At 46.2% G+C, this 18041-nt stretch overlaps 1 protein-coding gene across 1 annotated transcript in view; it reads right to left on the reverse strand.

Moving 5' to 3' along the window:
- Window positions 1-18041, reverse strand: part of LOC123665135 (dedicator of cytokinesis protein 1) — a 92249-nt gene that overhangs the window by 33294 nt on the left and 40914 nt on the right. Inside the window, exons 14-17 of the mRNA XM_045599480.1 lie at window positions 17729-17892; window positions 16141-16339; window positions 14631-14761; window positions 6472-6646 (exon numbers count right to left, since the gene is read on the reverse strand). Of these exons, the coding sequence (XP_045455436.1) occupies window positions 6472-6646; window positions 14631-14761; window positions 16141-16339; window positions 17729-17892 (669 nt within the window). The remainder of the gene's footprint in view (window positions 1-6471; window positions 6647-14630; window positions 14762-16140; window positions 16340-17728; window positions 17893-18041) is intronic.

Here is an 18041-nt window from a genome sequence, read left to right on the forward strand (position 1 = left end):
AAAAAAACAGGAACTTTATTTTTAAAAAAATGTAAAAAAATCAAATCATTACAGCAAAGAGTTAGACGTCTTTGAAACAGGAACTTGCCCTTCAAAGGAATCATCAATTACTTAAAAACGCAATTTTCATTGACACAGATTTATATAATTCATTAAATCAAAACATGGCTGCAATAGATTTATTTAAAAATTTGAAGCAAAAAAGGAGTAAATATATTTAAAACTATAAACAGATTTTTATTTTCGCATAGATTTTTATTTTACCTATATTAAATTAATTGTGTTTAATCCCATTTAATAAAATTTTCAGGGACTTTTTTTAAAAAGTGTCAACACTTCACTCACTCACACATATTTAAAAAAGTGGCTTCACTTTTTTGTTCTAAGTGCGTTATCTATTCTTTTTACTTGATCTATGAATGCAAGGTATTAGATGTATATTACACAACACATTTAGAACAATTTTCATAATTACGCCAAATAATGTTCTTTGATTAGTCAAGGCTTGTTAATTAGTCATACAAAAGCTTGTTATTAGAAACAACACAATATAAATTAACTTGTCAGATTTTTTTTTAAATTTTAAGCCATACTACAATCGTGGCATCTTTATAGATTTAATAAGTCTTATATCTTTTTAGATTATCAAAATAGCATCTGATCATTTGAGCTAAAACGAACTAGACAAAAAATGCAGATACTATTCAAAATTCAACTTCTCCGATTAAAATCAGTTTTATAACTGGTATATAAATGATGGACATACTTTCTATGAAGTATATTGTCCATATCATATATATGAATACGCTAAGGTTAAGATGTTTGCTTCCCTTTTTAGAAAAAACCTCACAATTACTCCTCATAAATTATACATCATTTTGTAGATAATTGCTTGCTCTACCGGCATCCACAACAACATCGAACACGATTGACAATTATTATACTTATTTAGAGCAAATTAGTCGCACCGGTGTTGCTAGTATACATATATAAGGACTATAAAAACACATGATCTTCAGAATCAAATATCAGATCGTTAATAGCAATACGATCGCCTTTGCGTAATTAACTTGTGATGTTCTGTATTTTCCTTTTTTTTTATTCGATGTACATGTAGAGACTGTAATAAGTTTTTATATCTATTGTACTTTTTTATTTCAATTCCTCAATCACACGTACACCCTTGATAAAACTAACAACTCTAATACCAGTATATACGATCAGCGTTTAAGCGAGTGTTAGCTGAGATCAACACAATACTTTGATACTTAGTTTTTTTTTTAAAGTAAAGTGTCATCTCCATATATCGAACTTTGTTATAAGCGTACACCAAAAATATTTAAAGACCATTAGAAATTAACATATAATAATCACAAAATTTTCAAAAGAGAAACTCTTTGGAAAAGAAAACTAGTTGGTCTTGAAATGACTTTTCGAAATGGTAAATCAGGTGATTTTGGCTTCTCTGACCTCTAATTTCACATTTCTTTAGAAAGAAAATTTTTATCCGAGAAACTCAGGTGACTTTCTTAAGCTACAGTAGTATATGTTAATTTTTAATGATTACTCGCTTAGGATCCTCGATCCCAATTACATGCTCCACATCTTGAGTTTGCACACAATTGTTCGGACAACGAAAGCGCGTTTGTTACGTTTTTAATCGAAAAAAAAAAACTCAAAAATGTCACATCAAAATAGTTATTTAAAAAAAATCATTTGTAAAATCACACGCCATTGCTATATTTAAATGTAGACGTTTGTATTACATAATATAATATATATAATTTTGTATTTCATTTTTTGTTTTTGTTTATATATGTGTGTTATGTAAGTGTAAGACTGTCTCTACACGTGGTAGGTATATTTATAGATAAATAGTATTTAACGTAATATATAACAAAAAACACATATTAGTAAAGGTGACAAAAACAAAAACACACACACATCACACTCACACAAAAGAAAAACATGTTAGACGACATCACAAAAAAACATTTATTATTAATTATCAACTACCCTCTACATCCCAAAAAACTAACTAAAATAAAAGAAAATTTTGAAAAAAGAATGTCCTAATATTTTCTATTATTAAAAACTTACCTCTTTATAGCAAATTTGATTTTTCTAAATTTAAAACTATTATTTAAAAATGGAATAATTATTTTATAGCTTGTTTCGGTTGATTTCTTTAATCATTAGTGATTTGAACAGCTTATATGATTCGTTCAAAAATATTTAAGATGCTACAAAATATAAGTTATTAGCTTGTGAAGTACAACTCGCACACGTGAAAAATCATGCACACACACACAAACAAGTGTGGTCTATATGGAAAGATTTATTCATGTAACATTTTTTGTACATATATTAAATAATTATATAGAGAAAGAGAATAATATGTCTGTTTTACAAACACTAGAGGTATTTTATGACAAATGTACTTTTACAAATTGTAAAATGTAATTATGTAAAATTTTAATATTTTTTACAATCGAGAATAATTGAATTTCTAAAAAATTAACTTAAATTTGTTTGGTTGAACACGTTTATTTTAAGAGAATTTAGTGTTGGATAGCCCATCATAGCAATATTATTGGAACATCAATGAAAAATGTAAAAACGTTAAAAAATTATTTCTTTCGATCGCATAACATGTAGGATAACATGAAAAGTTGTATGAGAATGAAATGCTTGGAATTATTATACATATAAAAATTAATTTATTAAAATCGATACATATAAATAAAATAAAATATTAATAAAATAAAAATGTTACATGATTAGAAGGAAATACACAAATAGAAATTATTAAGTACAATAAATGCTATTTTTGCTATATAGATATATATTTTGTGATTGTTAGCCAACGTTTTGTGTGCATACCTCACGATGCCGGTGATTTGAAAGAGGCGTGATATTCATAATTAATATGAAAACTTCAATATAACTCTATCTACTTATTACGTTTTAGATATAAGCGGAAATGATTTGAGAATGTGTTATATGAAAATGATTGATTTATTTTTATAAATATGATTTATTAATAATTACTTGTTTGTTTTGAAATCATTTTAACTTATTTATGTTTTATTTGTAAATTATATAAATATAAATCGTTCCAACTCAAAATTAGTTATTTAATACTAACAAAAAAACCACAATTACATTTTGGATTGAAACTGATTACGATTTCTCAAATAATAAAATATATCGACCATATCGCGGTATTTTTAATTTAAAGTATAAATCAAAATTTATAGTCTAAATAGTTTTATACTTCTTTTTTACCTAAAGTATGATTAAATTAATTTTATATCGAAAAAATCATTGCTTTCGTATAGTCAACTATTTCTATCGCAATTAAAAAAATTAAAACAACGGTATTAAATATTTTTAATACTCGTTCTAAATGTTTATATATGGTCGATATATCTCATCTAACACATAGTACATCATGCAAAGCTTCAAACAGTGTGTGTTAATTACAATATAAAGCGAATTATACTTTACCATGAACGGACGGACAAAACTTCTGCGACTTTGATATAATATAACAAGTAAAAGTCCAAAATACAGTCTCAACTGAGTTAGTAGTCAATATTCTTTCCGTATGCTTTATCTTTTGATTTTTAAAATATTCAAGTGTAACTAACAAATTATTCGGAAAAAATTAAATAAAATCACTTTGTTTACAAAATAAAGTATAACTATTTTTATTTTTTACTTGTCATTTTATTGCATATCTTCATATTATTACACAACATTTAAAATTAATTTCGTATTTGTTGCTCATCAAAAGATGTACTTGTAAAACTCAATTAAGTATCTAAAAGACATGAATAGTTTGTTTAATAATTTCTCTTTAAAAAGCCAACTAATACGAAAAACCCAAAAACATTAAGTTTAATAAATTGTAATCCCAAACTATTATTTTGTTAAAGTGTTAAGTAATAGTTTTAATCAAAATATGATCACCCATGTAATTTCCATTTTAGAAGTTACAATAGATGATGTAAGCTATTAAGCTAGCAATGATCAATTATCAAAATAAATGAAAATACTAAATAATTATGGTATTACTATATATCAAATTCCATAAAATAATTCTTAATTATTTATTATGAAATAAATGTCTATGGAATTAGTACATCGTAGAACAGCGCCATCTATGATTTTTGCATCCAACTACTTACTAAACCATGTTCATAAAACAAATTTCTTTAAAAAGAAATAGCTTGGGATTACAGTTTATTTTTTTTAAGTAACAGATAAAATATTACGAATAGTGCTCATCAAGCTCATGCATAGCGTGGCTTACCTTTGAACCTGCGACCGCGAACGTACAGCCGACTATCGTTCTTATTACTATCGAGATTAAGTCGAGAATCAAATGAATGAATTATATACAAAATATAGCTTATTGTTTGGATTAGAAGAACCGTTCGAATCATAAAAACTGATGGAACAGAACACTATTTATCACAAAGGTTATAATGATTAAAAATATACTTTAAGCTAAAACGGGTTTATCTTTTTTATTTGCTTCTTCCCCCTCCCCTCCCCAATTCAACCTTCAACCCCCTCCCCAAATTAATATTTTTTTTTTTAAAAAGGTACAATATCTCAACGTAATCTCGACAGCGCGTTGTGAAGTTCAAGTGTATACATACCCACACTGCGGTAAACACGGACGAAAAGTGTATCAAATTACACGTACTTGTCAGCACTAACTCCACACTATCATATACCCGACTACGTACATAACACATTAAATGTGACTGTAATTCTGTATCGATTTCTCTAAAAGCAATACGCTAGTATATCAAAAATCATCTCGAGAGTTAAACGAAACTTCTTGAACACGTTAAACGCCGCCATAATTTTTTTTTCTGTTTGGGTCGTGGGGGACACCATGTAGTCGACACACATTTTTTCCGTTGGTGCCGCAGGGGATGACATGATCGCGAGCCACAGTTAACTTAAAAAATATGTCTTAGAAAAATATGTCAGATAGTATGTACGATTTTATTTTTGTGTTACCCACACATTAGTTCGCTTAAACCGAAAATAAAAATCATCATATCAAAAATTTCGATCTAGCGGGTACATCGTTCCATAGCTTAATTGGCTAGAGCGCCGACACGGTCAGTCGGAGACGCGGGTTCGATCCCCACTGGAGCGGTCAATTTTTGATATGATATTTAAAAATGTCAGATAGTGTAAGGAAATTAATTAAGATCTTTAAGAAAGGGTATGGTACTTAGTGCAATAAAAACTTATCATCAAAAATTTCGTAAATCGAGGCTTTTAAACTGGCCCCATTGGCTAAAAAAGTGAGGCCCAACTGGTGTCCCCACGACGTTCAGCGTGTTAAGCAGCGCCTCGATCACATTTTACACACTACGACATAATACAGTCACCTATGTACAACTTCGACTTTTTTTAAATTTTATTTACCTTGTCACATAATGACAAATGATAAGAATAAAATTATTTTCGAGAAAACTGATAAAATTGTGAAACATTTCTCGATGGATAGTTCCCATTTGACAAAACGATCGAATTATCATTAAAAAAAAAAATCTCTGTTATTCGAGGGTACTTTGACAATTTTTTCAGCATTATGAAAAAAATTATGACCCCATTCTAATGAGTACCGAATATTTTACTTTTTACATTAAAGTTTTTTCTGTAGTCGGGTATAATATTTTTTTATGTATGTTAGTGCTAACATCAAAATATGTAATTTAAAATGAAATAACAATCCTGAAATGAAAATGTCTCCTATGGTTTCGACGTGTAATCAAAACGTAGAAATGTTGACCATTTTATGTGAACCCATATTATGTTATTCCTTACCGTCCGAACACATAAAACCCACATTTTTAACACCGTAATGTTACCATGAATTACAATGTACGTGTATTTATTGTATTTTAATGTGATTATGTATGAAATTTTGTATTGTTATTTAATGTTTCCCAAAGTGTATGAAACAGTTTTTTATCAATAGTTACTGTATGTATGGGTTATTTAAAGAAATTAAATGACTATAATTAAAACTTATAGATATATCTATCATCTTATAGATATATATATATCTCAGACTGAGTATTGTACTTTTGTATCCCTCAATAAAAGATATTTCCCGGTATGTAAGGGTATATAACAGAGTAAAAATGTCCACTTCAACATATCATGTATCAGTACGTGTCTTGTATTATTTCAAGTGATTGTGTTTCAACCATTGTTGATCTCATCTTGACGTGAGGCTATATGAGTGCTTTTGTTAGCAATATGTATTCCTTTTGATTTGTAGCGCATTATACATTAACTAACCCCGTTTATCACTCACACACCACACCTACATATACAAGCTTAACGCACACAAGGAGCCACACGCCGAGACGATACAAAGCACCTATACATGTTTGTGTGTGTTTGTGTGTCTGTGTATGTGTTTGTACCCACCTCGCATGGCGCCACTAGTAGTGCCGCCACAGTAGCAGCGAGATGGGGCAGTAGTAGCCTCCTGGGGCCAGGAGACACGCCCAGGGGGCCTCGCACCAGTTCTAATAGCGCGTGTAGCCGCTGGTTGGACAGGCGACCCAGTGGGAGCGCTTCTAACGCCAACACTGTGTACTCGCTGGGGGTAGATATTGAGAGCATGGTACAATTGACTGTTCTTAATTGTATTATTTTTGATTGTCCTGTCGTAATCAAGGAATGAATTATTTTGTCTTTTAAAAGCTCTTCTGTTGAATCTTTAGAAAGTGTAAAATAGGCACTATTCTTTACATTTTTTGGATATCAGATTCGTTTATAAAGCTAATTATTATAATATATAAATTATTATCCGTAAATATAGATTACAATTAGCAGCAGCGATGGTTTCAGATACAAAACGTATAGACGTTTGTGTTGCAAACCAGATTCGAGGACCACAAAGATAATATGCCAAAGTAATAAAGACGTCATAATAATAAGATGTAGTACCTAATCAAATTGAATACACAACCTATCTAGGATTTAAGTCAGCTGAAAGATATTTAAAAATATTGTGTTTGCAGGCAAACGAAAAAAACCGACTTTAATTTTTTTTTCCAACTAACATTAATAAATAACCATTTTTAAACTCATAATATATACTGATAACAGCAATTTACACTTTATTTTTCACATTGCCAAATAGCCCGACATATCGGACAAGTAATACAATGTAGGTAGATGAAAAAATAGTCAAGTTGTAATCAGATCTCGATGAAATTTAAATGTTACCACATGATAAACATCGGTTTTCGATTAAATTAAAAACCATTAAAATCGGTACACCCAGTAAAAAGTTATGCGGATTTTCGAGGGTCTCCCTCGATTTCTCTGGGATCCCATCATCAGATCCTGGTTTCCTTATCATGGTACTACACCAGGGATATCTTCTTTCCAACAAAAAAAGAATTATCAAAATCGGTTCATAAACGACGAAGATATCCCCGAACATACACAATATATATACGGTTGAATTGAGTAACCTCCTCCTTTTTTGAAGTCGGTTAAAAATCTGATTACATTCCAATAAAGTATATGACGTAGTAACAACCGCTCTGGTGTAGTGTAAGCAAGTAGCTTACCTAAAACACTAATGTACAAATATTTTTTTCCGGCTAGGATGTCTGTCTTTGCAGGTCTCCCCACTGAGTTACAGAGAGCACGTTAAGTAGTCAGTCCCGGTTGTTGCCATAAATACCTGATAGCGATCGTTACTCACAGAAGGGAACATATCCGGGCTATACTTTAGATTAAGAACCATCGAATTATGGGGTTTTGGGAGTGGAAGGCGCAGAGTGGAGGGGGAGCTACACTGGGTAACACTGCCATCATTCGGAAACCAATGGTTATGGAGATATCCATGGTTAAAGTTTTGAGATTAGAGTAAGAATTTAAAGCTATTACAATACCTTCGAGCTCCACGTCTGACTCCACCTTAGCTCCGGCACTGCGGGGAGTGCCACCCATGCTCCGTTACGTAACTTATTGTTATTTTCACATTTCACACGTTATTTTCACATTTCACACATTATTTTCACAAGCTATTTTCGAACAGGAGTACGTAAAAACGATCGCGACTGCAAGATCAACACACGATACGAACTGACGTTTAACCACATAGACAACATAGACTAAGACTGACTTTTAAACAAAATGGTTGTAGTGTATTTTATTTCATGTCATGTTTTTTACTTATTTTTACTTATTTACTGCCATGTACAAAAATATTCAATGTTTTGTTTCATTTTTAATAATTGTTACTGAATTATAAAATTACTGTCGAAATATGCTGCTTTAATAATGTAATTGTAACGTTTGTTGATCTTGCATTCGAGATCGTTTTTACGTACTCCTGTTCAAAAATAACTTGTGAAAATAATGTGTGAAATGTGAAAATAACGTGTGAAATGTGAAAATAACGTGTTAAATATGAAAATAACGTGCGAAATGTGAAAAATGCTTGTGAAATGTGAAAAAAACATGTGAAACCTGCGAAATTCTTCTTATCTCAAAACTTTAACCATGGATATCTCCATAACCATGGGGTTCCGAAGTGTGGCAGTGGTACCAAGGGTAGTGTCTTTCACCCCCCTTCATCCCAAAATTCGATGGTTTCTAATCTAAACCTTTATCCATATCCACCAACCCGCAGTGGAGCAGCGTGGCGGATTAAGCGCCGATCCTTCTCCTACATGGAGAAAGAGGCTTGCGCTCAACAGTGGCATGTTGAGGACTGAATTTAAAGTTTAATATTTTTTTTATACAAAATTGAAATAGAATAAGAACTAAATAGAAATGATAATTTAATTCGATGACGGGAAATACTCCACAGCGAATGAATGCGGATGGATAAAAGAAGAAACCGGAATGCGGAATGACAGAGCAACGGATTAAAAGCGAGAAGTATGATAAAAGAGACCTAGACGCAAATTATACCAATTGTAAATAAGGACTCCGAAACATAAAACTCGGAGGCGTAGGAATAAAAAAAAAAAAAAAAAAAAAACAGTGGAATGTCACAGGGTGTATGCGTGCGTATGACGTAGAAAGTTCCCTCCCCACTACTAGTCACACAAGCAGCACTCGACAGAACCTGCGCACCTGAGCTGCGTGTCGGACATGGCGCGCGCCAGGTGCGGCGCGGCGTGCGGCAGGTACTTGAGCGCCGAGCCCTGGCACGTGAGCGCCGCGTCGCCGCAGCGCATCAGCCACACCAGCTCTGCGGGGGGGTTATAGCGGCGTGCCCACCTGAGCTGCGTGTCGGACATGGCGCGCGCCAGGTGCGGCGCGGCGTGCGGCAGGTACTTGAGCGCCGAGCCCTGGCACGTGAGCGCCGCGTCGCCGCAGCGCATCAGCCACACCAGCGCCTCCAGCAGGCTCTGCGGGGGGGTTATAGCGGCGTGCCCACCTGAGCTGCGTGTCGGACATGGCGCGCGCCAGGTGCGGCGCGGCGTGCGGCAGGTACTTGAGCGCCGAGCCCTGGCACGTGAGCGCCGCGTCGCCGCAGCGCATCAGCCACACCAGCGCCTCCAGCAGGCTCTGCGGGGGGGTTATAGCGGCGTGCCCACCTGAGCTGCGTGTCGGACATGGCGCGCGCCAGGTGCGGCGCGGCGTGCGGCAGGTACTTGAGCGCCGAGCCCTGGCACGTGAGCGCCGCGTCGCCGCAGCGCATCAGCCACACCAGCGCCTCCAGCAGGCTCTGCGGGGGGGTTATAGCGGCGTGCCCACCTGAGCTGCGTGTCGGACATGGCGCGCGCCAGGTGCGGCGCGGCGTGCGGCAGGTACTTGAGCGCCGAGCCCTGGCACGTGAGCGCCGCGTCGCCGCAGCGCATCAGCCACACCAGCGCCTCCAGCAGGCTCTGCGGGGGGGTTATAGCGGCGTGCCCACCTGAGCTGCGTGTCGGACATGGCGCGCGCCAGGTGCGGCGCGGCGTGCGGCAGGTACTTGAGCGCCGAGCCCTGGCACGTGAGCGCCGCGTCGCCGCAGCGCATCAGCCACACCAGCTCTGCGGGGGGGTTATAGCGGCGTGCCCACCTGAGCTGCGTGTCGGACATGGCGCGCGCCAGGTGCGGCGCGGCGTGCGGCAGGTACTTGAGCGCCGAGCCCTGGCACGTGAGCGCCGCGTCGCCGCAGCGCATCAGCCACACCAGCGCCTCCAGCAGGCTCTGCGGGGGGGTTATAGCGGCGTGCCCACCTGAGCTGCGTGTCGGACATGGCGCGCGCCAGGTGCGGCGCGGCGTGCGGCAGGTACTTGAGCGCCGAGCCCTGGCACGTGAGCGCCGCGTCGCCGCAGCGCATCAGCCACACCAGCGCCTCCAGCAGGCTCTGCGGGGGGGTTATAGCGGCGTGCCCACCTGAGCTGCGTGTCGGACATGGCGCGCGCCAGGTGCGGCGCGGCGTGCGGCAGGTACTTGAGCGCCGAGCCCTGGCACGTGAGCGCCGCGTCGCCGCAGCGCATCAGCCACACCAGCGCCTCCAGCAGGCTCTGCGGGGGGGTTATAGCGGCGTGCCCACCTGAGCTGCGTGTCGGACATGGCGCGCGCCAGGTGCGGCGCGGCGTGCGGCAGGTACTTGAGCGCCGAGCCCTGGCACGTGAGCGCCGCGTCGCCGCAGCGCATCAGCCACACCAGCTCTGCGGGGGGGTTATAGCGGCGTGCCCACCTGAGCTGCGTGTCGGACATGGCGCGCGCCAGGTGCGGCGCGGCGTGCGGCAGGTACTTGAGCGCCGAGCCCTGGCACGTGAGCGCCGCGTCGCCGCAGCGCATCAGCCACACCAGCGCCTCCAGCAGGCTCTGCGGGGGGGTTATAGCGGCGTGCCCACCTGAGCTGCGTGTCGGACATGGCGCGCGCCAGGTGCGGCGCGGCGTGCGGCAGGTACTTGAGCGCCGAGCCCTGGCACGTGAGCGCCGCGTCGCCGCAGCGCATCAGCCACACCAGCGCCTCCAGCAGGCTCTGCGGGGGGGTTATAGCGGCGTGCCCACCTGAGCTGCGTGTCGGACATGGCGCGCGCCAGGTGCGGCGCGGCGTGCGGCAGGTACTTGAGCGCCGAGCCCTGGCACGTGAGCGCCGCGTCGCCGCAGCGCATCAGCCACACCAGCTCTGCGGGGGGGTTATAGCGGCGTGCCCACCTGAGCTGCGTGTCGGACATGGCGCGCGCCAGGTGCGGCGCGGCGTGCGGCAGGTACTTGAGCGCCGAGCCCTGGCACGTGAGCGCCGCGTCGCCGCAGCGCATCAGCCACACCAGCGCCTCCAGCAGGCTCTGCGGGGGGGTTATAGCGGCGTGCCCACCTGAGCTGCGTGTCGGACATGGCGCGCGCCAGGTGCGGCGCGGCGTGCGGCAGGTACTTGAGCGCCGAGCCCTGGCACGTGAGCGCCGCGTCGCCGCAGCGCATCAGCCACACCAGCGCCTCCAGCAGGCTCGGCGGGGGGGTTATAGCGGCGTGCCCACCTGAGCTGCGTGTCGGACATGGTGCGCGCCAGGTGCGGCGCGGCGTGCGGCAGGTACTTGAGCGCCGAGCCCTGGCACGTGAGCGCCGCGTCGCCGCAGCGCATCAGCCACACCAGCGCCTCCAGCAGGCTCTGCGGGGGGGTTATAGCGGCGTGCCCACCTGAGCTGCGTGTCGGACATGGCGCGCGCCAGGTGCGGCGCGGCGTGCGGCAGGTACTTGAGCGCCGAGCCCTGGCACGTGAGCGCCGCGTCGCCGCAGCGCATCAGCCACACCAGCGCCTCCAGCAGGCTCTGCGGGGGGGTTATAGCGGCGTGCCCACCTGAGCTGCGTGTCGGACATGGCGCGCGCCAGGTGCGGCGCGGCGTGCGGCAGGTACTTGAGCGCCGAGCCCTGGCACGTGAGCGCCGCGTCGCCGCAGCGCATCAGCCACACCAGCTCTGCGGGGGGGTTATAGCGGCGTGCCCACCTGAGCTGCGTGTCGGACATGGCGCGCGCCAGGTGCGGCGCGGCGTGCGGCAGGTACTTGAGCGCCGAGCCCTGGCACGTGAGCGCCGCGTCGCCGCAGCGCATCAGCCACACCAGCTCTGCGGGGGGGTTATAGCGGCGTGCCCACCTGAGCTGCGTGTCGGACATGGCGCGCGCCAGGTGCGGCGCGGCGTGCGGCAGGTACTTGAGCGCCGAGCCCTGGCACGTGAGCGCCGCGTCGCCGCAGCGCATCAGCCACACCAGCGCCTCCAGCAGGCTCTGCGGGGGGGTTATAGCGGCGTGCCCACCTGAGCTGCGTGTCGGACATGGCGCGCGCCAGGTGCGGCGCGGCGTGCGGCAGGTACTTGAGCGCCGAGCCCTGGCACGTGAGCGCCGCGTCGCCGCAGCGCATCAGCCACACCAGCGCCTCCAGCAGGCTCTGCGGGGGGGTTATAGCGGCGTGCCCACCTGAGCTGCGTGTCGGACATGGCGCGCGCCAGGTGCGGCGCGGCGTGCGGCAGGTACTTGAGCGCCGAGCCCTGGCACGTGAGCGCCGCGTCGCCGCAGCGCATCAGCCACACCAGCGCCTCCAGCAGGCTCTGCGGGGGGGTTATAGCGGCGTGCCCACCTGAGCTGCGTGTCGGACATGGCGCGCGCCAGGTGCGGCGCGGCGTGCGGCAGGTACTTGAGCGCCGAGCCCTGGCACGTGAGCGCCGCGTCGCCGCAGCGCATCAGCCACACCAGCGCCTCCAGCAGGCTCTGCGGGGGGGTTATAGCGGCGTGCCCACCTGAGCTGCGTGTCGGACATGGCGCGCGCCAGGTGCGGCGCGGCGTGCGGCAGGTACTTGAGCGCCGAGCCCTGGCACGTGAGCGCCGCGTCGCCGCAGCGCATCAGCCACACCAGCGCCTCCAGCAGGCTCTGCGGGGGGGTTATAGCGGCGTGCCCACCTGAGCTGCGTGTCGGACATGGCGCGCGCCAGGTGCGGCGCGGCGTGCGGCAGGTACTTGAGCGCCGAGCCCTGGCACGTGAGCGCCGCGTCGCCGCAGCGCATCAGCCACACCAGCGCCTCCAGCAGGCTCTGCGGGGGGGTTATAGCGGCGTGCCCACCTGAGCTGCGTGTCGGACATGGTGCGCGCCAGGTGCGGCGCGGCGTGCGGCAGGTACTTGAGCGCCGAGCCCTGGCACGTGAGCGCCGCGTCGCCGCAGCGCATCAGCCACACCAGCGCCTCCAGCAGGCTCTGCGGGGGGGTTATAGCGGCGTGCCCACCTGAGCTGCGTGTCGGACATGGCGCGCGCCAGGTGCGGCGCGGCGTGCGGCAGGTACTTGAGCGCCGAGCCCTGGCACGTGAGCGCCGCGTCGCCGCAGCGCATCAGCCACACCAGCGCCTCCAGCAGGCTCTGCGGGGGGGTTATAGCGGCGTGCCCACCTGAGCTGCGTGTCGGACATGGCGCGCGCCAGGTGCGGCGCGGCGTGCGGCAGGTACTTGAGCGCCGAGCCCTGGCACGTGAGCGCCGCGTCGCCGCAGCGCATCAGCCACACCAGCTCTGCGGGGGGGTTATAGCGGCGTGCCCACCTGAGCTGCGTGTCGGACATGGCGCGCGCCAGGTGCGGCGCGGCGTGCGGCAGGTACTTGAGCGCCGAGCCCTGGCACGTGAGCGCCGCGTCGCCGCAGCGCATCAGCCACACCAGCTCTGCGGGGGGGTTATAGCGGCGTGCCCACCTGAGCTGCGTGTCGGACATGGCGCGCGCCAGGTGCGGCGCGGCGTGCGGCAGGTACTTGAGCGCCGAGCCCTGGCACGTGAGCGCCGCGTCGCCGCAGCGCATCAGCCACACCAGCGCCTCCAGCAGGCTCTGCGGGGGGGTTATAGCGGCGTGCCCACCTGAGCTGCGTGTCGGACATGGCGCGCGCCAGGTGCGGCGCGGCGTGCGGCAGGTACTTGAGCGCCGAGCCCTGGCACGTGAGCGCCGCGTCGCCGCAGCGCATCAGCCACACCAGCGCCTCCAGCAGGCTCTGCGGGGGGGTTATAGCGGCGTGCCCACCTGAGCTGCGTGTCGGACATGGCGCGCGCCAGGTGCGGCGCGGCGTGCGGCAGGTACTTGAGCGCCGAGCCCTGGCACGTGAGCGCCGCGTCGCCGCAGCGCATCAGCCACACCAGCTCTGCGGGGGGGTTATAGCGGCGTGCCCACCTGAGCTGCGTGTCGGACATGGCGCGCGCCAGGTGCGGCGCGGCGTGCGGCAGGTACTTGAGCGCCGAGCCCTGGCACGTGAGCGCCGCGTCGCCGCAGCGCATCAGCCACACCAGCGCCTCCAGCAGGCTCTGCGGGGGGGTTATAGCGGCGTGCCCACCTGAGCTGCGTGTCGGACATGGCGCGCGCCAGGTGCGGCGCGGCGTGCGGCAGGTACTTGAGCGCCGAGCCCTGGCACGTGAGCGCCGCGTCGCCGCAGCGCATCAGCCACACCAGCGCCTCCAGCAGGCTCTGCGGGGGGGTTATAGCGGCGTGCCCACCTGAGCTGCGTGTCGGACATGGCGCGCGCCAGGTGCGGCGCGGCGTGCGGCAGGTACTTGAGCGCCGAGCCCTGGCACGTGAGCGCCGCGTCGCCGCAGCGCATCAGCCACACCAGCGCCTCCAGCAGGCTCTGCGGGGGGGTTATAGCGGCGTGCCCACCTGAGCTGCGTGTCGGACATGGCGCGCGCCAGGTGCGGCGCGGCGTGCGGCAGGTACTTGAGCGCCGAGCCCTGGCACGTGAGCGCCGCGTCGCCGCAGCGCATCAGCCACACCAGCGCCTCCAGCAGGCTCTGCGGGGGGGTTACGGCTGACGTCGTGATCGGAGCGGGGGTCGAACCCGCGCCCTCTAGCGCGGCAGCACAGGCTCATAATAGCTTGACTAGCCCGTTGGCGCAGTTCGTAGTGACCCTGCTCTCTGCTCCGAGGGTCGTGGGTTCGATTCCCACCCCGAGTCCGGGTGTAATATAAATATTTATTTATATATCGACTGTCCCTACGTATAATATCGAAATTGTAAAAAGGCACTTTACATTTTTTTACGCTGAATGATTTGTTATGTATCGATATTGAGTATAAATAAGCTCATGAAAAATGTGACTTTATGTGTATTTTATAGCATTTTCTTCTTTTTTTTTCTTTGAAAATATACATAAAAAGTAGTTTTTTCATGCAATAAAAAAATAGAAAATTTTCAGTTTCGATACTGTACGTAGGGACAATCGATATGTATTATTTATAAGTATGTTTATCGAAAAAAAAAATCTGTAGCTATATACCAGTCAGCTGTTACCTATAACACAAGCATTAAGTTGCTTACTTTAGGATCGTGTGCGTATTGTGTAGATATAATAAAAAAATTAAAAAAAAATAAAAAAAACTTGTCAACAGTCATAACATAGTTTTCTGTTCCCAGGACAAGAAGTAGGAGTGCGCGGTAAATATCCTGCTCAAGATCTTATAGTAGTATTATATCCCTGTGGTGAAGTAACCAGAGCTCCTGAGCAAATTCGGGGCTAAGGTTGACAATGCGCTTGAGATAGTTCTGTTGGTAGAGATTCCTATAACCTTTTTTTTTTAATCCATCATGGATACACCACGTGTTAGCAGTCATCCGCCAGGGTGGGGCGAGATGGGGTCGCGCTAACATTCGCCATCTCGCCTCAGCGGTAGGCGCGGACAAAGCCTCCGGGCCCCGGTATAATGGAGAGATTCCTATAACCTACGACAACCGCGTACGACCTGGTGAACCGTCCGCTTCCTTGCTACCGTCTTTAGTATTTTGGGTGCAATAATCTTGTGACGCCGTGTTAGCGCAACGGTTACAGCCATGGATTGTACCTGTTGCGCTGGCGGTTGCGGGTTCGATCCTCGCACATGACAAACATTTGTATTGGCCATACCGGTGTTTTCCGTGGTCTGGGTGTTCGTGCAGTCCTTATGAATTTCCCCACCGTGCCTCGGAGAGCACGTTAAGCCGTCGGTCCCGGTTGTTATCGTGTACACCTGATAGCGATCGTTACTCACGGTCATATATCCGCCAACCCGCAGGAGCAGCGTGGTGGATTAAGCTCTGATCCTTCTCCTACATCGGGAAAGAAGCCTATGCCCCGTGCATCTCCCGTATCCCCTCTCTGAATTAAACACCAGAGCTTTACCCCCCCCCCCTAACCTTCAGGTCCGGGCAGTGCGCGGGCGCGGCCCCGGGCTCGCCGGTGGCCCGCGAGCCCAGCGCGGCCCGCAGCTGCCAGGAGCGCAGCAGCAGGCGCGCCAGGCTCTCGAAACACTTCATGCACTGCAGCAGCCGCTTGGCCGCCACCTCGCCCTGTTCCGCCGAACGGATCGCCCACACCATTATCGATATCAGCTTCCTGGGGATCGAACGTTTGGTGTCAAATACATCATTACATTTAAATAGTTTTTAATATTTTGTGATTAGTTTACGCTGAACATGTTAAAATTGCATGCTGTGTTCACTGTAATTAGAATGAACATTGTACACCTTTCAAATTGTTACATACATAAATTTTTTTTTTATATTGTATCATTCAATTTGTGAACCGAATAAAAAAAAAAAAAAATACAGCCTATACAGTCCACTGCTGGACATGGCCTCCACAAGTTTACGCCAAAAATAGCGTGAACTCATGTGTTTTGCCCATAGTCACCACGCTGGGCAGGCGGTCAAATACAAATATACCAAAATTAGTACGATTTAGAAATCTGACAAATAATAAATTTTTATAATAATCGACTATTTTTTGTTATACTCGATTTCTATTGGATAACAAATTAATCATTCAATTTGCGAATACCATTTTTTTAGCGGTATCGGTTAACCTAAGAAATCTAGATCGAGAGATCTATTTGTTACTACGCAATTTATTTTAAAAATAGAAATAATCGATTGCGTATTAATCGATTTATTTTTTATTTACCATCCCTTAGAACGATTTGGGCTTGTCCGCGAAGTAAAATCGTAAAACTTACGAATGTAATGTAAATTGTACTTCCTAATACATTTTACATTACGTTACGTACGTTTACGTGTTACTAAAATATTCACTATTTACATTAAGTTATGAATAAAACATTGCTGTGTGGCTACGGCACCAAAGAATATAGCCAACCCCTCTCTTCCCGTGGGTGTCGTAAGAGGCGACTAAGGGATAACACAGTTCCACTACTAAGGAACTTAAGAAGCCGACCGATGGCGGAATAACCATCTAACCGCTGGCTTTGAAATACACAGGCCGAAGACGAGCAGCAGCGTCTTCGGTGCGACAAAGCCAACCCTGCGGTCACCAACCCGCCTGCCCAGCGTGGTAACTATGGGTAACACACATGAGTTCACGCATTTTTGGCGCGAACTTGTGGAGGCCTATGTCCAGCAGTGGACTGCAATAGACTGAAATGATGATGATGACGAATAAAATATTAAAATTTCCAATTATGCATAGAACGTAGAATTTACGTGTCCAATGTGTTTCTTTGAATTGGTATAACTTTTTTATTGATCAATCGATTGACATATTAGTGAAAACCGCATCTAAATCGAATAAGCCATTTCTGAAATTAACGTGCACAAAAATATTATATTTACATTTTTATTATATGTATTAATGGAGTATCTAGGTACCGATATTTTTTTAATACAATCTATTTGATTGTGGCAGAGCCGTATTAACAGGGTATCGTTGTTAATTTCAAGTTAATCTTTAAAACAGACAAGTTGTAGTAAACATACGATTTATACGTACTTATAAGCGAGCGCATCGCAGAAACTTCGTTCGATGTATACATGTAACACTGGCTGGAAATGCTGGTACTTGTGGTCAGCAACAAGCGAAATGACCTGCAGCAAGCAGTCCAGTACCAGAACCTCGTAACTTTGTTCTGTGTATTCTTCCGTATTTTCTTCTACCTGGATTAGAATTGAGAATGAGCTACTGTTACTCTATCTACTCACTTTACTTCCTTTACTCTTTCTTTCATACCTTTTAAACTAGTAAGATATTTAATATTTAGGTTTTATAAATATTTCAACAAGCTTCATGATCGACTTGCCTTGCG

The sequence above is a fragment of the Melitaea cinxia genome, chromosome 23, assembly GCF_905220565.1.
Source record: "Melitaea cinxia chromosome 23, ilMelCinx1.1, whole genome shotgun sequence".
Lineage (NCBI taxonomy): Eukaryota > Metazoa > Arthropoda > Insecta > Lepidoptera > Nymphalidae > Melitaea > Melitaea cinxia.